The 22,514-nt window shown below is 38.6% G+C and overlaps 1 protein-coding gene and 1 long non-coding RNA gene across 7 annotated transcripts in view; both read right to left on the reverse strand.

Moving 5' to 3' along the window:
* palm2akap2 (PALM2 and AKAP2 fusion) overlaps positions 1-22,514 on the reverse strand; it is a 98,152-nt gene that overhangs the window by 7,205 nt on the left and 68,433 nt on the right. For all 6 annotated transcript variants that reach the window (XM_085168660.1, XM_085168659.1, XM_085168662.1 and 3 more), the window contains 4 exons: positions 2,059-2,277; positions 1,575-1,937; positions 347-445; positions 140-241 (listed from right to left, as the gene is read on the reverse strand). In XM_085168660.1, the coding sequence (XP_085024786.1) occupies positions 140-241; positions 347-445; positions 1,575-1,937; positions 2,059-2,277 (783 nt within the window). The remainder of the gene's footprint in view (positions 1-139; positions 242-346; positions 446-1,574; positions 1,938-2,058; positions 2,278-22,514) is intronic.
* On the reverse strand, positions 3,011-9,300 carry LOC146514519 (uncharacterized). The gene is made up of 2 exons (XR_014875394.1): positions 5,527-9,300; positions 3,011-5,495 (listed from the first exon to the last, which is right to left on the reverse strand). It is a non-coding gene; the product is annotated as an uncharacterized LOC146514519 (long non-coding RNA).

The following is a 22,514-nucleotide window of genomic DNA, read 5'->3' on the forward strand; positions in this document are numbered from 1 at the left end:
CTGCACAGCAACAAGGCTTAAGACATCTTTATTTTATCTATTACAGTCCAAATTTATCATGCTTCCTCAAAGTCAAAGAACACGTTTGAGTGTGTGAGCTTGAGCTCCTTTGTTTTGTGCATGTGTTTGTGTGTCTTACCTGTGTGTATGCATAAGTGTGATTATGTCGCTGCTGTTTCCTCTCCTGGTACCTCCTGAGAGACTCGAGCTTATCTGCCTCTAGCTGTTCTTCCAAAGGGATCTTGAATGATTTGAAACAACAAAATGGCAAATCAATCAATTTGTCATTAGGACAACACAGTTTAAATGAAAAAAGAAAACAACCAGAGATTAAATGGGGATCTACCTCCTGAGGAGGGTTCCACCAGCGCTGGGCAATCGAAGGGTTTTTCTTCACTGCCTGGTCTCTGATCAGCTCCTGACGCTCACGCTCCAATTCCTGAACCTGACATGGAAAAACAAACCAGGAGAAGAAGAGTGTGAAAATGTACAAAGAGAATTTCCAATAAACTAGTGCACCAACAAGGAAACAAAGAAAGTTTTTATTGTGTATTGTGTGCTGGTTAACGCCATCTTACAAGTAATGCTAACAGCTTTTCAAGCAACGTCAGTGTCACACAATCGTGTTGCGGTAAAATCACAGAAGTTGTGTCTCGATCATTCAGTGTAAGGTGCTCATAAATCTCAGTCAGAGCTGTCTTTTTTTCAGAACAAACCACTAAAGCTCTTTCTGTGTCTGTTCCATTACTCAGCAGTTTTTCTTCCTTGGAGATCTGCAGCATGACGGGAACAATTTCTCAAGGAATTAAGTTGTACTCCTTGCAAATAGTAACCTTGCAAAATCCCGAGTCTTGGCCAAATCTTTTAGTGTATGAGTAAGTGTAACTATTGTGGGAGAGGGTCGCAGTTTTCAGGCTTCTCCTGAGGCCTGTGGTCTTAGTATGACGCTTTAATATTACAATCAGGATCAAAAACAGCGTTTTGAGCCCCTTCCGTTGTTAGAATTTCAGGGGATTACCATTGTTTCTATATATGTTACCACATATGTCTTTTTGGGCTTTGATGTCATATCATGAGTCACTGACAGTTGCCACACACTTTCAATTTCAAAATTCCTTCCTTCAAGCCTGTATTTCACAATTCAATATGAAGTCTTATGTGGCAGTAACATTACACTGATCTCAGTCATGACCTTTCTACTTACGTAGGTTGTACATTAAAAATGTTTCCAGGTGTTTTATATTTTGTATAGTAATAATGAAGGAACACTGGTCTTTAAGAGTAGGCCTCTGGTATTAAAATAGAGCAACTGAAAGCAAGCACATTTTTTGCATTAAGTACTAATCATTTCATTTTATTTTGTTGTTTTTCGTGTTAGAATGATTATTTATCATTATAAACAAAAGCATGCTAGTGAATGGGGTAAACCTACCCCAAGTAACTCATTTTTGCTTGTTTTACATCATTTTTATTTCATAAGACTTGATTTGATAAAACAAACCGTGGTCTCCTGTGGCTGTGTTTCTGAATAGCGTATTTGTTACAGTCTGATACATTATCCAGAAGCCTTTTACCTCCTCTGAGGGACGTCTCCTCGTCACCCTGACCTGCTGCTCCTCTCCAGGGGTGAACAGCTTGGCCGGGCGTTTCTCCTCCTGAAATGCTCGCAGCTCAAACTGTGCCCTGCCGCCCCCAGACTCGTCTCTCTGCGCGTGCCCGTTGGTTTTAACGGCAGACTCGTCCTGGTGGAGAAACGTGGTTTGTTTTTGTCCCTCCACAACGATCGAGTGGTGATTGACAGGGGAGGAGGGTGACACACACACAGAAGGAGAAGTTCCATCTATGCTGATGGGTTTGGTGTGATGCAACAGAGAGGAGTTCCCATTTGTGGGTGTGTCTGAGGCTGCATCTAACACCTGGTCCAGGTAGCAGATCTCCTGTGGAAACAACAGTCATATTTCAAATTACTGAAAAATACTGTGACAAAATGTGCCGTCAATTTCAAATAATAAAACAAGAAGTTAAAACCTTTTAGTTAACTTGTTTTGATCTGCATACCTGCACTACCTCACTGTCAGGAGTCTCTACTTTCATTCCAACTGGACTGTGGGCTCTGATACTGGGACTGCTGAGACAGTCGTGCTGGATCTGCTGGCTCTCCAGTTCCATGGCTGCAGGCCTGTCAGTGATGACGCTGACTGACTCCTGGAAACTGACAGTTTTCAGGGCTCGCTCTCTCGGGACTGAGTCACTGACATCCTCTGCTTGCCATGATTTCTGTCAACAAAGAAACATTGGTGTTTCAGAAGCTCTGCCAGCTGAAGCTGACTGATAGTTGGTTTAATAAAGACAATGTGGACATTTAATAACTTTAGATATTTTTTTTGAAAGGTCAGGCGCTTCTAACCACTATCATTTAGACACATCAATTCACACGATTTTTTTTTGGTCTGCATTGCAGCAGAACACTGTTCTGACTGGTTCCCACCACTAAGGGGCGACAAAATACACACAGTTGCTCTGTATGACAGAAGACTGCTACAACAGTCAAAGCACTCAGGCATTCTGTTTGCTATGTCAGCTTAGAAGACATTTCAGGTTGAAGATACACCTTTACACACATTCACTCGTCTTTTCTAGGAGGAGCTGCACTTAAGTGTTTCAGATTAAGCACCAGGCTCAGGGCCATGTTGTCAGTAGCTATTTTGAGAAGAATGAATGTCGTCTAAACACAAAAGATTTTCCTAATGTGGTGCACGTTGGGCCAGTTCCAACTAATTGTCTGACTGATAGACAACTGCTACATATCATCTAATGGATTTTAATATGTACTGCACACTATTATAAAAATACACAGGTGACCTCAGGTCAGCTAACACGGCTACATCATATTTATTATACCATGGTTTGAAAGTATGTCACAACATTATGAAGCACATATCACCAGATAAGGCAAAATGGTGATGTTCTGTCATAAGAGCTTTTTTTTTTTTTTTTTAAATATATTATGTTTCATTCTATAAATACACTTTTTAAACTTACATATCACTTGTAGTCATTCAAGGAAGAATGATACAGGCAGTAGCTGAGAGTCTTGTAAGGTCCATATTGATTGAAGCATTAGTATGCACAGATCAGATCCTCAACCTGGTTTAATGAATCATCCTTCACATTCCAGATAAACCATTAATAAGAAGCTAAATTTACACAGTTCAGCCTTTATTGACCTTCTCTTTTCCTGGACATTACTGTCTAAAAATGTTGGTTTCCTTCTTTAGTGCCTTGTAGCCATTATAATTCATCCTTAAGCATGTGCATATCTCTAACAGGAGCTTAATAAGGAGTTGTTGACCCCTCTTTTTTAATATTTCAGTCTGTGTGAGGGGATTTAATGAGGATAACTTTAATAAACTAGTCTGCTGATAAATTAACCATTAACCAACAGGTTATTAGAGAGAAAAGTAGCTGTCAACCTCACATATGAGTAGAAGTACTAGTAGTACTAGTAGAAAATATGTCACCAGGATTACAAATCTGAAAATTTGGGTGTTTTCAACATTTTGTCAGACATATCAAACACTTCATGAGGTCATCCTGAGCACTGAGATTTTATGAGGCGGATATTTTTCATTTTTTTTAAAATCATATCTTTTCAAATTCAAATTCAAATTTTATTTGTCACATACACAGTCATACACAGCATGATATGCAGTGAAATGCTTACACAACTGCTCGTGACCTAAAGAAACAGAAAAAAAGGCTAATAATAAGATAGGAAATAAATATGAAAATTAAAAAGGGTCAATTTAACTAGGAAGGAATAAAATAAAATATAAAAATTAAAGTTAAAAATGAAATAACTGTACAACAACAAATTAGAATGAAGGGTAAATTTAACTGGGAAAGAATAAGATAAAATATATAAATTAAAGTTGAAAATAAAATGACTGTACAACAAAATACACAATACACAAATACACAGTATAGAAATATATAAGAATGTATGAAGAAATATAAATATATATATATACAATAACAGCAGCTGTACAGTATTAAGTGGAAATGAAGAAATATAATGTCCAGTGTTGTGCAATCCACATTTGTAAGTGTCTTTTGCAGTGCAAGTATGCTTAAAGTGATTAAAATTAAATTTCGCATATCATTTTGATCACTTAATAACACAGCTCTGCAAAAGTGAGCAGCTTTTTCTTCTCTTCCACCTCAGGCCTCAGACAAACTACCAGACTGTCATATTGTACCATTTGGGAACATTCCTTCTTCTTACTATCCACAGGACGGGGTTTTGGACAATCAGTGGCATAATTCAGCTGGATTTATTGTCAACATGAAAACTAAGCCTTGATCACTTTCTTTTCCTCACGTACCACTCCCTCTTTTTGCTCCCTTTCAGTTTCTTGATCTACACTTCCTCTTCACCGCCCCTTTTGAGCTTTTTCCTTCCTCTCTGCTCTCTGGGATTGCTCAAATGCTGAAACAGTGGCCAGTGAAGTCTCTTGGAGGATTTGACCAGCTCTATTTAAAAAGCTTTGTGAAGGGACAGTTTCCTCTACATTCCCTTCACCTCCCTACTCATCTTTTCTTTATTGCTCTCTTCCACCTCCCTTTTAATAAAAATGTTGTCTGAGGGCATCTTGGTCATCTTTTTGCTTCCATACTCTCTCTCTTTATCTATCTATTAACACATTCTCTAATGTGCCTCTGTAAAATCTAGTGTAAAATAACAATAGACCTCAAAAAAACAAAACACTGTCTAATGGATTTGTGAGTCTTCAGGGACAGTGTTTTTTTTTGTCCTAATTACTAACATCAGCATGCTTAAAATGCCAGTTCAATCAGGATTTCAGTGACACCCCCCCCCCCCCCTTATATGGGTTTAACATGCAAATGTTGGCTAATTACGACACAAGACACTACAATTAATGGAGATTTACTTTGAGGAGAGCATGGAGTTTATTAACATTTATCCTCTGGGAAATTACTGTCTTTACAAATGTTAACAGAAATCTGCTAATAACTTGTTGTGAGAACAGGTTTGGCAATATTAACATCTTCATATTAACATCTTCTAACCAAAGTTTTAAGTTTTTACATTTAATTAAAACTAAACTAAAAATTAAAACTGTATATGAAAAAGACTTGACTTTTGATAAAATATAAGAGAAAACCAAAAAAAAATTGAAAATTAAAGAAAAATATATAGGAAATCTGCTTAGCTTTAGTGCTTGTTAGTTTGGAAAAAATCTATTATCACAGCGTCCCTGATGAAGCTTTGATGGATATGTTTATTGAGACTATGGGTGTCCAGCAGTTGACTTACTATGGGTAAGTCAACTGCTTTGAAAAGGTTCTGTGTTTTTATAGTAATTCTTGTAATGGTTTCCCTAAATCCTGCCCATCTGTTACACCTTTCATACAATAATAATTTAAAAGGCATAAACCAAAATGAAACCAACAAAAACAAAACTGAAACTAAACTTTTCAAACACAAACTAAACTGAAACAAACAAACCAACCAACTTGGGAATGAAAATGAAACTGAACTAAATTAAAAACAAAAAGTAAAAACGACATAAAAAAGAATTCAAAAATACAATTCACAACAACAGTCACCTCACAGCACTTTATATTGTAAGAACCTACAGTATTCTGGGAAAAACCCCAACACTCAAGTGACCCCCTGTGAGCAAGCAAGCTGTGGGAAGGAAAAACTCCCTTTTAACAGGAAGAAACCTCCAGCCGAACCAGGTCCAGACAGGGGCAGCCATCCACTGTGACCGATGGTATGGTTAGAGGAAACAGAAAAGAAAAAGAGAGCATATGGGGACAGGAAATTACACAGGCTAAGGGAGAGAGGAGACCAACATTAATGACATGTTGTAGTGGTACAGAAACATGTGGGGAGTGAAACGAGGTGAGTGAGGAAGAAATGCTTGGTGCAGCATAACTAGGGGATGGTTCAGAGTCACGTGATCCAGGAGAGCAAGTTCTTAAAAGTAGAGAGTGCCTATTTCTCAAATCCAAACTGGGAGCTGATTCCACAGAAGAGGGGCCTGATACTTGAAGGCTCAGCTTCCAATTCTACTTTTAAAAACTCTAGGAACCCCAAATAAGCCAAGGAAGAATAGCTAATATGGGACTCTATCTTGTCTCTAGTGCTCCCACTGCAGTTTTGGATTAACTGGGGCCTTTTTAGACAACTTTTAGAACAGCCCGATATTAATGAGTCCAGCCTAGAAGACTATGTTTTTCAGCATAACTCTGAGACATGTTTAGAATTTTAGAGATATTTATTTAAGGTTTGCAATGAAGGCTATATCATGATAAAAAAGGACTTCTTCACATGTTACTGAGGTCAAGGGCATGCTATCCCAAGTAAGTATCTGATTTCCAAGATTTGTAAAGTCAAATATAAAGAATAATTATCCAAACGTATAATAACTCTTCTTCCCAATCCAGCTTCCCGCTGCCTGCCAGAAAAAACGCATTTCCTCGTGTATTTGTGAAGGTTTATGTATGCAACCCACACAGCACAGTACTTAACAACAACCTCACAATACCCAATATCTTAAGCACTATGTCTGCTAATGACAAACGAAAACAATATGTGTGCAACTCTTAACTCTTGCTCATATCAACGATAAGGAATGAGCCTCCACCTTGTGTTGCAATTCAGCAGCTGGCCTTTAAAGTGAATTCTTTACAGAATCAAATTCTCATAGAGGGAAATCAGGGAAATAAAAAGTTATGCCAAAGAAACGCATTCGTGGACTCAAAAAATATTTACTCAATCCTGCAGACAAAAGAAATGTACTGATACAGTGAGCGAGACTGATACAGTCTCTAGAGACATTTGGACAGCTAACAAAAACACCACTTCCAAAAAGCGCTTTAGTTTTGACTAAGACCAATTTTATAATTACTTTCTCTATACAGTGATTGGTTAAACTATCATAAAACTAATCGCAGGCTGTCTTATTACTTTTACTACAGGCAAGTCTCTAAATTTCACAGACATGATGAAATGACTCAGGGCATGTATTTGGGCAACTATTTTGAAGCTTTACCTTGTTTAATTTAAATTTCATAAAAACTGAACAAATCATAACTCAAATCTAATAAAAACTGCACAAAAAGTTGTTTGACTTTTCCCCCATATTAGTTAAAGACCTTTTTTATAATCCTGGAAGTTATTTTTCTACCACCATTTTTGCTGTTGTGGAATAGATTTCAATTAGTGATTCCCGGAGTGCCGAGTCTTCGACTTATAATGCCTCTGCTACTACTTGATCATTTCAGCAAAAGGAATTCGAGGCTCTTTTTTCCCTTTCTCCATCTCTCATCTCTCATACATTCACACTCTGCCTTTAACAAGTCAAAAGATTTTTCACCCAGTTAATTATATTCGGGATCATGTGAGGACCAGATGTCCCTTCTTTTTACACACACTCATGCCCAGATAAGCTCCTCTGTCTACTTATTTGACCTGCTGCAAATATTACACACATTTATATGTGTGTGTGTGTTTTTATGTGCAGGAATGTGTGTGTAGGAGTCCGTGTCCAGCAGGCAGGACAGTACAGAGGGGGAGGATATCCTGTTACTGGCCCAGGAAAACAGTACTACAGTACAGGAATGTTTCATATGCAGTGCTATTCTGCTGCACACACACAAAAGGAGTGTGTATGTGACTGTAGCTGTGCATCGGTGCACGCATGCAAGAGTGCGTTCTTTCAAGGGTGTGTATTTGTATAGCAGGTGTGCATGCGTGTATGTGTTTGTGTGTTTCTGACTCCAATAGAGGTGAACTGACATTCCAGGCATAGCTGCCTGTCCTCAAGGCTCGGGCTCTAATACCTGTGACGAAGGACACTGTACACCTTCCCTGTCTGGCTAAAGGAGCAAGCTGTCTGCATGCATCTGTTTGTGAGTGTGAAAAGAAACCATCTGTCTATGGAAAAGAGACACAGCTCATAATGTGCTTGAATGTTTGAAAACTTCAGACATGTGCCCAATAGCTGTTACGTTTCCAAAAGCAGTCAAATATACATGAAGGATAAATAGCATTGTTTTGGCTGTAAGAGTAACATGAGTGTAAAACATGATATTAGGAGTCAAAATAGTCCTGCACCCATCTTACTATAACGTATTCAATTGGGTGTATTATGATTTCATATTGGGTGGGAATTCAGTGGAATACAATCATGACTCTATATGAGTCAGCTAGAGTCGCATGCTCTGTCTCTGCCTGTCTCCAGCTACCACATCTGGAAATGCTTAGGCTCTGGCTGTGATATCCACAAATCACAAATAGACACACATACTCTGTATCTGACACACATACTAAGCTGCATGCTGGAGATGTTGGATGGTGGTAGTGGGGAACACACTCAATAAGATGAGAATTTACCCAATTACATGGACACACACGTCATGACTCACAGGCTGTACACACACACACGCACACACACATACACACATTTTCCATAACTTTAATATCACGTCATGGTCTTTCGCTAGAGCACGCAAATCCGCCAAAACACATGGCAAACATGAAGTGAAAGTATGATGACGCAGTCACACAAACACTCACACTACACTTCTGTGTAACCCAGTACAGCTGGTGTTGTCGTATCTGCTTCCTGACTGAATATGATCCTGAGTGGTAACCAGAGCCTGGTGCTGGTTTAGCCCTGTGTTCTCATACCCAAACACCCTGGATTGGGGACCCAGGCCAAACCGTGCTATTCACCACATCTTCTTTGTTTAATCACTATTCACGCTAGACAATTTGAAATTTCATGGCATAAATCAGTGGTTTAACTAATCCACGATAAGTAATAGGTTGGCAATGACAGCAGCCAGACAGGTGGACTGAGTAAGGGGGATACACAGCTGGGTTAAACAGCCCAAAGTGCGCAGTTTAACATGACGTTCAAACATCTGGACAAGCAAATCAACAGCATTTCAACTTTGGCATACATAACTTACAAAAATCTGTTAGGGTGTGTGCCTTGGATTGGATTTCTCTCCCTCCTCTATCACTTTCCCTTCTTCTCTGTTACAATATTCAAGTTCACAGTTACCTGCTCTAGATGACAATTCACAGGATTTTTCTTTCTTACAAATATATTTGAACATTTTTGAGGAAAACTAAGAAAACGTGAACAGAATATTTTACCATGTCTCTCCCAAATAAAAGTACAATCTAATGAACTAAATAACTACGATGTAAAGAAATGTCATAAAAATGAATTTGTCAAACAAAAATTACTAGTTACTACTCACCTAATGGTGTCTTCAAGTACAACTGGATTAATCTATTTTTTGAGATATCTGTACTTCCATGGTGTAATGTTTAAAAGCTGCACTGTATAACATCCGTAGATCTTCTTTCCTTAAGCTTTATCCGCTTTCCTATTTAGCTCTGTCCAGCCCTGGCCCGTCTCGTTCCCAATAGTGGGAGTGCCGGACTTTTCCCTAGCCAAGCCTTTTCCTCCTCTTCTTCTCCTCCTTTTCCTCCCCTCCCATCTCTTTTCCTCTCCTCCACAAAGCTTCTCCTTTCTCAATCACATTCCTGCCGGGCTGCAACGGTAAGCTGTGATGTCATGGGCAAACTGTGTGCATGTGTATGTCTTTCCCCGCATGCACGTGCTCATGCACAAAGACCCCTTCTGTGCAAGCCCTCATATAAGCACAGGCAACAAAACATCCATCCTGTGCCTCCTCCCTTCCTGCACAAACTCTCTCTTTCCCCAGAGCATGCTGCTTGCCTACTTTCCCTTTAACCTATAACTCTTGTCGGAATGGAGCCGACAGCGAGAAGCAGGCGATGATGAGGAGATGATGACTGAAGAAAATAGGAGGGGCTGATAAGAGAGTAATGATATTTTCTTCTGTCATCATAGCATAGGACTGTTGACTCAGGCTCATATTAAGGTTAGACTGATTCACTGTCTGTATTCACCTTTTAATAAAATTAATTTAACCATGTCACCTCAAAGTATTTTACTATTAGTTGTTTGATGGGCTTGTCCCCCTTGTTAAAGATAAAGCACAGGCACAAATGGCAAATACCAGCATTAACTATCTAATTATATGAATCAGTCTGTATTCAAGCGTTACTCTAACACTGTTTGCGTGTCTCATTCTGTGTGTTTGCTGGGTCATAGGATCAGGCTCCTAGAAATTAGAGCTGATCTTGGTCACGGTTCACTTTCTCTGCTCACAAACACTACATAAGGACGCAGCTGAAGTGGAAAGACTTTTGTCCAGTTTACAAGAGCAATTAGTCCGATTGTGTTAGTGGCTCCTAAAACAAAGGAGGATGGTGCTACAAACAGCTAAATACCAGTAACTGAAGATAAGAAGATTCCCTTTTTTTTGGCTCCACCGCCACATGGATAGACACAGGAAATCTTTCCTACATCATACAATGATATCGTTTTTTATTTTTCTTAGAAATGTCTTAATTACATGACATTTATATGAATATTTGTGGAAATTGTAGACATTTTTTTTTTATCTAATTGTACTCTAATTAGAATTATCTAATTGTACAATTATCTAATTGTATATTATTTTAATCAGCTATTCCACCCTATGTAAGATTTTTTGTTTTTGTTATAGGTTTATTTAAAACTTTGTGTAATTTTTAATAGTAATTTCCCAGGCTTGGGGATAAATAAATTTGCTCTCTTTAACTATATTCCTCCTTTTTACTGGTAACTTGCAATACTGTACTGAAAAGAAGTGCAGCCAGATGCGATACACCTGAAGAGGCATAAAGTGCACTCACTAATCTTGTTTTCTTTGACTATCAGGAGTGAATTTTTTTTTTCAGATCTTATTAAAACTCAAAGAAATCAGTATGAATATGTGGAAAACAGAGGTAAGAGAGGTTATTCTATATCTAAGGGAAAGAAAGCCCAGAAAAAGTTGTACTTAAGCTTGACAGGAGATAGCCTCAGTGTGAATTCAGTCCTGAACACAATGAAAAACGACTTAAATCTTAAATTAAATGTGAGCTGTGCCACTCCTGCCCCTTTTAAGTGCCCCTGTTTGAAGTGACAAATCAGAAGCCATCAGTGAGTTCCCAGGCTCAAAATAACTCTGGGCCATATGATGAAGGGAAAGTGGTCACAGAAAAGTGGGACACTAACCCAATTATCGCATATGCACCGGGGAGATTAATTTCAGGGAGGGGTGTAATGAACAAAGAAACTTGTGATGGTCATTTGTGTATGCCAGTGCTAGTAATTTAGTGATAAGCTAATTTCTGCAAACTTAGTACTGGATGTATTAGAGGAACCGTGAAAGATGAGAAAACAAAGAGAGCCACAGACTGAGGAACACAGCAGCAGTGTGAGTGATTGTGTAGTCATGTGTGTATTTCTATGTGTGAATCCATGCAACTGGGTCAACACTATTGATGCCCGGAGCAATCTTATGTCATGGAAGTTGATCATGATTGATTAAAAACACAGCAAATGACACATTTAACTATTACAGCATGGCAGAAAGACACAGCTCTACCCCCACCACAATACTTATGCATAAAGTTACAAGTAACTTTTTCACATATTGTACCCCCAAAACAACAAACCCCCAAAAAACACAGTGTGTGATTCCTAATATGCAAAGGGTTAATTTGACAAAGTTCAACATGGGAGCCCAACTGCTGCGAAATCTGGATTCCTTGAGGCAAGTTCTCAATGAGTGACATATTTTTTTTACAGGTCACGATGAGACCACAAGCCTGCAGGCAAGCAGCAACCTCTGGGACTGTAAAATGAAGTCAAGCTTCAAATTGCAGTTATGCCAATGGCTACTTGAAACTGGCTCCAAAACTGAGTCAGTCCCCACAGACTGCCATGTTAAAATGCCCAACCAAAGCATATTTGCAGCCAGGAGCAAAACAGTTTTGTTTCTCTATGGATAGTTTAACTCTCAATAACAACAAATTTGCATGCTAACAAAACCTTTGAATCCTAGCTGAATGTCACATTCAATGTATAGTCATAATTCATTTAGATCTGCAAACAGTAAGTTTGTATTTTCTGCATTATCCCAGCTAAAATGAACATCAGATTAAAACTCCTTAGTATTGTTAACAATTTCTATTTTATATAACAAATAAGGACAGAGCTACTTTCATAAGTGGTCACCACAGCGATTAGCACTGCATGTTTGAATTGACAGATTGCCAGATACCCTCTTGATGCAACCCAAAAAAGATTTGTGTCTCCTCCCGAGACAAATAAAGACATAGCTGGAATTAAAATGCTTCATTCTCCTTTGGAATTGTAAAAGTATTGCTTTTACACATTTACAGGAAGTTTAAAGAGGGTTAAACCATAAAATGAACCAATCTAGTTTCTAAATTACCTAAAAACAATTTTCATGAAGATTTAGGAAATATTATCTATTTCCAAAAAAAGGCTGACTTCATAACATCTGCTTGAGGTGAAATGTGTCAGTCATCTGTTGTGCAGTCTAACTGATACAATGTCTGTCAAAGCAAATTCTCCAGTCTACAACATCCTATCAAAGTAGCCCCCTTCAGAGGGGTCCTGGCTAATACTGAGTAAAGTTAGAGTCTGCAATGAAATGTTGCCATCCTTCAATCTCAGAACAGTCCTGCTAAATGAAGACCACACCAACAACATAAAAGATGGGCGGTGAACACATCAGTCTTCCAAAAGTCAAACAAAAAGATCCGGCAAACTAAAGGAAACAACTGATTGGATATAAGCCTATCACTGCTCACAGGGTCATCTCAACAGGAAACCAGGAAGCTGTGGTAAATTGTGTCCATGGAAATGGCACTCAACACAGGAAATACATCCAAAAATACACGCCACCTGCACAAAAACAGACACACAAATGTAGACTACTATCGATGCTGTGGTCAGTTGGGTCAACTTAAATAACTCGAAAGACAACAAGGTGATTATCCAATTGTTTTTGTCCAGTTCCTGATTGTTAATGAAATAAATAAATGTTTCAAACATGATAATATGTCCAAGTAACACATTTTTGTTGGACAAGTGGACTGTTCAGTTGCTGTTTCACCCGTGAAATAAAATGGCTGAAGCAAACCCTCTTAAATAACTACTTTGTTTTTTTCTTTCTTTTCTTGCATAAGCTACTGGTCTTTGTGGCACTAAAAACACAAATGAAGATTAAGCTCAAGCAGCCTCTGTTTTTTTCTCAAAAAGGTTGACAGCATTAAAGATGGGGCTGTCATCTAGCTACTGCCTCTGCTCTCTAACAAACAGAGCAAGCAGCAAAGAGCCAGCACTGTGACAGCCACCTGCTCAGGAAGCTTAAATGTGAAGAAAAGTGTTGGTTTGTTTTAACACAGCGACAAAGCTACAGAATAAAGAACAAGTTAAAATAAAAGCAGTCAGAATGCAAATAAGCTGCGATAAATTCCATCTATACATCCAACCATTTTCCTCCACTTATCCAATTCAGGTTGCGGTGGGGCTGGACCCTATCCCAGCTGTCACAGATATAACACGTAAAGACACACTGACGCACACATTTACAACTACAACTTATTTAGAATCACCAATTAACCCAACTGGTGGGAACCTAACCAGAGTACCTGGAGAGAACAGAGGCAGGCACATGGAGAATATGCACACCGACAGGCACCAGCTGGCTGAAACATCATGTCAGTCAACTGCAGGCTGACTGCCTGACAGCATCCAGGCTGCCAGTCATTCATTCGTTCCCGAAAACCTCAAGATGAGCGATTTCGTTGTTGCCAACTTGATGTTTTGAAACAAATTGTGATGAGAGAGACTCAGGTCTGACTGTGAAAATTCTCAACTTGTCAGTCACAAACCAGTGAGCAAAGCCTGGATAATCCTGCACTATGAAACACAGCATGACCAAAATTTATGATATGTTTTATTCAATCTGGCCTAAATAGAGTGACACAAATGTGTTTACAGAGGTTATGTCAGAAAGCTGTTTTCCCAAAGACTCCTGCAGGACTGGAAGGTTTTTGGAGTTACTTTCAATTTCAGCAAAAAAATTATGTCTTTCTTAAAACTCATCATTTATTTATTTACGCTATTAAAAGAAAATATAAGTCTACCAATATATATTATAAATAAAAGGCTTAGTAAAACTTTGATCTACTGGCCTGTGGGGCCAGTGGGTGGGGGTTACTGTGGGTACTGACTGATGGATGTAACAGCTTTCATTTGCAGTCCATGCAACCCCCACATTAAACAATTCACAGCCAAGCAGCACAGCAGAAATAAAGCAGAGCCCATCCTGTTCTATTAGGACTAAAATAACAAGTCTGTCTATTATTTATCTCTACTTCGCTACAGACATAAGCCACAGACATACACACAGAATGACAGCTTATTGCTGCAAAATAATATTCACCTACCCACTGCCAGAGAGCCTGAAACAACAACCAGACAGAAATCATGTTAAGGTCCCTTTTCAAAGCTTGAGTGGTACACAGAAATGCAATGCATGTCTGGAGTCATATCACTCGTATTCCTTTAAATACCTCTCTTGACACAACTCACACTCAAACCCAGAACCCCCGAGACCCCTTGATGGAGCAACAACAAAGGGCCTGACAGCAGATTCAGTGAGATTTTCCAGGCTGAATACTAATGCTACACACACACACACACACACACACACACTTTCATGCTCACCGATGAGGGCTCTTAACCAGAAAGGTCTGTAGTCAGAGAGTGTGACCAGTCGTTTACACAGGCTCTCCAAGCATAGGACAGACAGCCAGATTAACACTCACAGCACAAGCACAGAGCTAACTGGAAGAAAAAGCAGTCTGAACACAGTAACACTAGACAGCTGTCCCAATATTACTAACAGTATGTCTTTAAAGACCATGACTCCATTGCTTTAATATAGATCTCTGTGTGTTTAATAATATTTCATACTGTGAAAGCAAAACAAACAGTACTGGGCTACTTGCCCAGTGAACTGGTGCAATATGCACAGTATGTATTATGTGACAGTAGAGGTAAAGTGAGTCAGTTGCTGGTGTAGAATATGTACTTTTCAAAACCCCTTTTTTAAAGTTAGGTCATGCTGATTACCCTAAACAGCAACAGTGTCAACAAAATCACAGGATTCCCAGGAGAGATTTAAAATTTGGGAAAATGTCTGCCTGAAACAATTAGGAATAATGGGCTGGTGCCCAGCCATGCAGATTTGGGGTTCCACCAAAATTAAAAACCTGTGACAAAAGTATTTTAACCACGGCTTTATTATTATTATTTTTGAAATTTACCCTGTCAAATGACCTAACCAAGACAACAAAAACTATCTGCTTAATTTTATAGATACATACATAGTCAACCCCAAAGGCCCATTTTGAGCCAGGAAAACCATGAATACCCTACAAAACATTTTTTTTAACAAAACAGTCAAGGACCAACTTTAAAAACAGAATATGTGCATAAAAGTTAGATCAAGCATTACCACAGCATCACCCGAAAAAGTCATTAATCATATGACACAAATTGCAGATTAAATTAATGTAGGCACTAATTTTCTGCCAGCAGGAACCGAGACACAGACATGAAATTAGGTGTAATAGGTTAATTTGATTAGTAACCAATCAGTAAAATGGACCAGACATCTTAAACTAGAGTTAATATATATATATGACATTAGGAAGATATACCCAGTGTGTGATCATATGTATTTATCTGTTTTTAATAGTCAGATATATATATATATATATATTATATATACAGTGTGTGTGTGTGTATGTGTATGTATATATATATATATATTAATATATATATATATATATATATATATATATATAAAAATTTGAATATTTTTTTAGCTGCTTATTTTCATAGTTTACTGTGGAACAGTTTACTGTGGAACAGTTTACTGCTGAGCTCCACTACTGTGTATCGTTCACGGATAGCCTCCTCCTCCACTGGTTATGTAACAGTCCAGCTCTCCCCTGCTGTTAATCCAGCAGGCCGCAGTGCGTGCAGTCAATTATCATTCCCCTTGTTTCATCACATTGCACACATCCACAAAGTGAACACAAAATTTGTTGGACAATGACAAACCGTTTGTTATAGAATAAGTAACCTCCAAGATACACTGGGCAGACAAATATAGACTGTATAGTATCAGATCATGAGAATGAAAACCTACAGGTTAGATGGGAAATATAAAGTAAGAACAGACACGAAGGAGCAAACCTTCACTTGAGCAGGAGACACATGGATGGCTGAGATTGATTGTTTTGAGGATGTGGTTTTGCACGTGTGTGTGAAGAAAAAGCCACCAAGCATATAATTCTAATCCTTTCCCAGCGTGATTTAGCCCACCATACCATTTTGTCCCAAAGTACCCTTGGTGCAGAGACCACACAACGAAGCTAACAGGTAAATGGGCAAAGGTTTGCAATAAAATTAAGATATGTGGTCAGAGAAGCTAGCATGCCAATTTTTTTGTGGATTTTATGCAGAGTCAAAAGAAGCCATTAGGAAGTGGTGTACAATAAAAGCAAAGTGGCTTTTAGCAGTTCAACCACAAATTGCTGGATCGGTTGCTGAATTAAAATTTGTTTCCCATCAAGATATAAATCACAGATGCGTGCCGTTGCTTTTGTTGCCAGTTTTTAATGCAAGACTACAGTCCATCAGTCCACAACTAATCAAATTAGCACAGCTATGAGTGTCACATGTTTGACATCAATGGAGGCTAAAGATTAGATCAACACATCAGTTCAAATTTAGCATTATTTGGGTCAAAGAGTAAAGAAAGGCTTACAGCACCACACACACAAAAAGACTGTTTGATACACAAAGCTAGGTTTTTAGTTGGGTTCATGATGGCATCTCTAAAACTGTCCTAAAAACAGACAAAATGAATGTTTGATGATTAAGTGACCATCCAGTAAATAGTAAGAGCCTCCAAACAAAGCTGGTGTCAATACTAAAACTGTAAAGCAACAATAAATTATGTAACGACACTAGATCAATAGAAATTTAACTAGATTTGAGTCTAACCTCATTATCCATCATCAGTGCACGCTTCCTCTGTATGAGTTGATCAATTTAGATAAAGCATTCCCATCTCTATACTTATATGTCACATACCCATAGCTGCCCAGCGAAAGTAGCACATGCAGGTTTGTTCCTAACCATGAGACAGAGCATATTAACACTGCCGTCCTAAGAGAGTGAATGGTTTCCTGCTGTTAGCTTATTGCATTAACTACTTCTGCTCTGCCTCACACTGGGAAGGACCAGTGTGTTAATCACCAGTCTATTTCCGGAAGCTACCTCATTAGCCTCAGGTATTTAGAAGGAAGGAGGATTCGCAAAGGACGAAAACAGCAAGTGACAGCAAACATGTCTGAGCCTGACAGTCACTGCGTTATCCATTTATCTGAATACTGGTTTTTCCATCCATGTTGTTTTTTTGTTTTTTTTAAAGAAGAATGTAAATTAAAAGCACTGAGAAGAGAATATGTCAAAATGTAGCAGCACTCATTTAGTTTTTAACATGATTCAAATAATGATATTTATATTAGAGATTATGCACCAGTATGAACCTTTAGGTCAAGCCTATTCAAATGGCGGCCCGCGGGCCAAATGCGGCCCAGAAGCAACCTGCGAGTGGCCCTGCCTGTGGTCCTGGCAGAAACACAGAGAAAACGCAAAAAATTAATTCATTAATTAATTTTTAAAAATTAAAAAACTAAAAATTCCTACAGCGTAGTGTAGACTGTGAATGCAACACTACAGTAGCCTAGCAATATTTAACCCACAATGCACCGTGATGTAAACATATTAAACAATCATCGTAATATATGATGCGACAACAGCCTGTCTTTCTCAGTCCAAAAGCACAAAATTGACAATGAACCCTGCCTGGACTGAGAAATACTTATTCATTTTACCGCCAAATCCAAATGCCAAACCAATGTGTTTAATTTGCAGTGAGTGTGTTGCTGTACTTACGAAGGCACCACAATGACAAACACCAGACTTTCTACACAAACTTTCTCAGAGTACAGTTTAACTGCGAGTTTAATAATCTTACAACCGGAGTTGTACTACCATGGTGAGGGTCCTGTACAGTCCAAGAGAGAGTTGCAGCAGCTTCCCTTCGTGTTTGCTTCTTGGCGAAGAAAAAAGGCCTTTCACAGATTCTGAAACAGTGAAATACTGCATGCTGGCCGTGGTGGATGCGGTGATAAGTGACGAAAAAATTAAAGTAAGTGTGACATCTGCTATTAAAAAACGTACCCCTGTCAGACAGTTCGTAGAGTTGAAGTTCTGGCGTCAGACGAGTTTGAAATGCTGTTAGATGACCTGAGGAAACTGATGTAATATCTATAGCAGGAGATGGGTTCACAGACAGAACTGATAATGCACAGTTTTGCATATATGTCCGTTTTTTTGGATGGGAAATTGCTCGGCTTGCTACCGTTAGAGGGACACACAGCTGGCGAAATAATGTTTGAGAAGATTTCAGCTCTTTTTGAGGAAAATGGTCTGGATATGAAGCGTGTCTGTATACTTGTGACGGATGGGGCTCCATCCATGGCAGGAAAAGTGAGTGGTCAGCAAAATATTTATTTTAATTTGAAAGGGAATTATCAAAATGTTTTTTTTATTATTATTATTTCAAATGTGCAAAAAAATAGTTTAGTTATAGTTCCCCTTTTTTAAATGGACCTTTTGGTGTGCATTTGTGAGAGGTCACCAGATTTACAGGGGAAAAAGGAATAAAAAAAATTACTTGTTTTTCAATACAGTTGTGTGGATTTGAAATTGATCATGATCTGCTGCTTACTGGCTGCAAAAAAATATCTGGCCCAGATAAATTCCTCGGTTTGAAAATCTGGCCCAACTAACTTCTTAGTTGAATAGCCATGCTTTAGGTCCTCAAGAAAAGTTTTTTTTAAAAAAACATTCCAGCACCACACCTGAAAACTAGAGGAGGGAGAGCGTTTACAGTCAGTGCCCTGAGTCCCTAAAATGGTCTGGCCAAGGAAATCAGATGGGTGAAGTCATCTGCATCTCAAAACAGACTTTTATAGATAAGCGTTTCCATTTTTGCTAAAGTTTTATTAAATTAAGTTAATTTTATTACATTTATTAAATTAAATTTAAACATTTCAATTCCTGTGAACTTCCTGTAGTTGGTCTCCATGGTTTGTTTTATTTTGTTGTTCCTCTGAAGCACTTTATAAACACAGATTTTAAAATTTGCGATATATCTAAAGTGAATTATTATTAATATTATTATGCAGCAAACACAATATAAATGATTCCTGTTTGGTACATGTGTACCACGTGTGTGTGTGGAGAAGACCTGGTGGTTTGACAAATGGCAGCTTTGTTTTAGAGCTTTTATTATAGAAAGAAACTGAGCGATGAGTGATAGGAGAGAACAGAAAATTAATGATGTGCAAAACATAAAAATGCACGAGGGGTGAAAGAGACAGCTGACCTCCAAACTCCCTATGTCCCAGTCTAATCAAGTATCTGCAGGAAGTCAAGAACAAGGACATAGAGGGTCCAGGTGTCAGACACCACGGAACATCACCAGAGATCAAGTGTCCATTTCCTGACAAGTCCGATCTTGAGTGGTCGGCTGGTGCTAATATTGTGGCTGTTTGCTGTAACACTGCAAAAATGACTCAGCTGGCTCACTACCAGTACATTCCTGAAATGCGCATCAATGAAATGTTAACCGTAAGTGTCCCGAGTTTTGCTTCCAAATACCATAACCTTGGGTAACCTTTACAGGAAACTCCCCCCAGGACTGTACAACAGAATCAGTCATTACGCACAAACACACACACTCACACATCTCAGAGAGAAATTGTAAAAGTTACAGCATCAGCAACTGCGAATCCTGCACAACTGACTCTGCCTGGCTGAACCCAAAGGAAAAATAAGGTGTTCTTGTTGTTAGTAACCAGATGGCTGGACATCAGCTTCTACCTTTCTGGCTCAACTTCACAACACACAGCCTGTAAAATTTAAAGCCTACATGGGATACCCCAGTCTAAAGCTGAAGTACGATAAGCTTGTAGCCCTGGCAATAGAGGTCAACATCCCTCCTGACTTCCATGCAACACTGATTATTCTTCTGCTTCAGTTTTGAGCCAAACTATTCCATCTACAGGCAATTCAGCTCTCTGTTTCCTGACCATGTCAGTATAAAAGTGTTATGTCTAAGAGCAGTTCTCTTGTGCTGCGTCCTCTGCATTTTTGTAATGCACTTTCATTGTCTATGTTTGTGTGTTGTTGTAAACAGCATTTGTGATAGCAGGTGGCTTGATCTTGCTTTGTGTTAAATGAATGGCTTCTATTGCTCAGTACAACAATACTTGGTGGATGTTGCAGACAATAGCGGGTAGTGGAGTTTGTGTACTGGCAGCCATTACATAGCTGGATTGTATTGTTGTATTTCCTGCATCCCACTAGCTCTCTTCCTCCCTCGAGCACAAATAGCAATACACTGGATGACATTTTTTCTAAGCTGGAATGTGGCAATTCTGGCTTGTTTTAGAAGCTGGATTCAAACTTTCTTTTATTCACTACTGGATATATTAGTGTATTACCTGGCTCCAGACAATTAAAATAATGCAAACAACAGTTAATATTTAAATTAAACTGTTTATAACAGCAGTTTAATTTAGTGTTTATGCAACTAAAGAAACACTATTCCCACATTTTAAAAAGTCCAAATCAGAATTTTTTGTCCTTCATAAAGGAATTTCTTAAAATCCCCATAATCCTTCCAATGAAATTCACATTAATTGCTTTCACTTAAAGTGAAGCAGTTGCTCCAGTGTGGCGATTTGACTGCAAAATAACATTGACACTCAGCAGTCTGGCTTTTATATAGTAATATAACCAGTAGACAACCAGCTAACAAAAAACTGAGTCAAGTTCCCTACTTAAAAGAGACGTGTCTCAGACAAGTAGCGCTCTTCAATACACACTCTGACTGAGATTGATTGCAATGTGTTGCCAACCTGTCTATGCTCATATATTGGACTGCAATTATTTACAACCCCATGTTAATATGTCTGACAGGGAGTGCTGTCAGAGGTGTTGTATGTTCAACCTCTGGGGGACCACTACTTCCACAAGACAACTACTTCCAGCTACTTGCAAATGCTCACTAAATTCAATATCATCCCAGGGCAACCACTGATTTTTTTCTAGTTGCCATCCTATTTTTACTCTCATGTGACTGAGGCATAATTTGGGTTGCAGTCACTGATGCTTAATCAAGTATTGTTTGTAAAATGGTATGTAATAACAGAAAAATGCATAGATTTCTTTTAAATAAGCTACCAGACTCTTTAGAGTAGGTGGAAGGACCATTCTCAATCACCTCCCCCAAGGGGCAGTTCTTTTGGTTTTTTTCAAATAGTTCTTTATAGATTTGGTGAATCCAAATATTTTTGGGACCTATGTCCACAGTTTTAGAAAAAACGGGTGGGTTTATAAGGGTAGGTATCACCCATATGCTCTGTTGCATTATTTGTGTGTGCAACATGTGTGTTGCTGAATTTCACTGTACATATAATCAAAGCTGTGGAAACTCTTGAGAGCCCCTGCAATTGATTTCATTTGCATACACTTTAAATAAAAAAAAAAGACCATTATACTTTGAAAACCTACATCAAAACTGACAAAAGCACCTTGGCCTTTCAGCTCTTCAACTCTGCTCTCTTCGTACTGTGTCAAGGTGACTTATTTTGCATTATTAGCTGAAAATAATTTTTTTTAAAATAAAACAGAATCATAAAGACACCACTGTGTCCCTTAGTCACTTTTAGCTGTCATCAAGTCCTATGAGCTAAACAAAAATAGCAACAGAATGTTATTCACACCCCAAAGAACTACTTAAAATTCCAACTACTTGAGACATGCACAGAAATGAAGAGGCTTTTTTATATGCTGGGAAAAAATAATTTTCAAGGCTCAGTCCATTAACTGGCCTGAGGAGCTTTCACGTGACATGCTTTCCATCACAAACACCCAAGCCACATGTTGCTTTTCCTATTCATGTCATCCAGTCATTGTCAGCTGATAATACACTCAATATTTGTGTAGAAAGAGGTCACAGTCTACTGTATTGCCACAATGTGTTGTATCCGTTGAGCACTACTCACTGTATTATTTGGACTTCGTCTTCGGAAACAGCTACTGAAGGCCCATCAAAGAATCAGACGGTAAAAAGTGATTGGCCAGTTAATGTCAACAACACTTCGAGAACTTTGAGGTTAGACAGGCTTCTTAACAGCATCCTCCACCTCCTTTCTCACGTTTTCTTCACTCTTTTTCCATCCAGTGTTCCAACTAACACCATCACTAACCTCTCCATCCTTTATCCCTCTCCATATCTATTATCCTTTGTCAACCTGTAGGCCTCTCTCATCCCATCCCTCCTGCAGGACCCTATTTCTATTTCCACCTCCTGTG

This window comes from Neolamprologus multifasciatus, chromosome 7 (genome assembly GCF_963576455.1).
Source record: "Neolamprologus multifasciatus chromosome 7, fNeoMul1.2, whole genome shotgun sequence".
Classification (NCBI taxonomy): Eukaryota; Metazoa; Chordata; class Actinopteri; order Cichliformes; family Cichlidae; genus Neolamprologus; species Neolamprologus multifasciatus.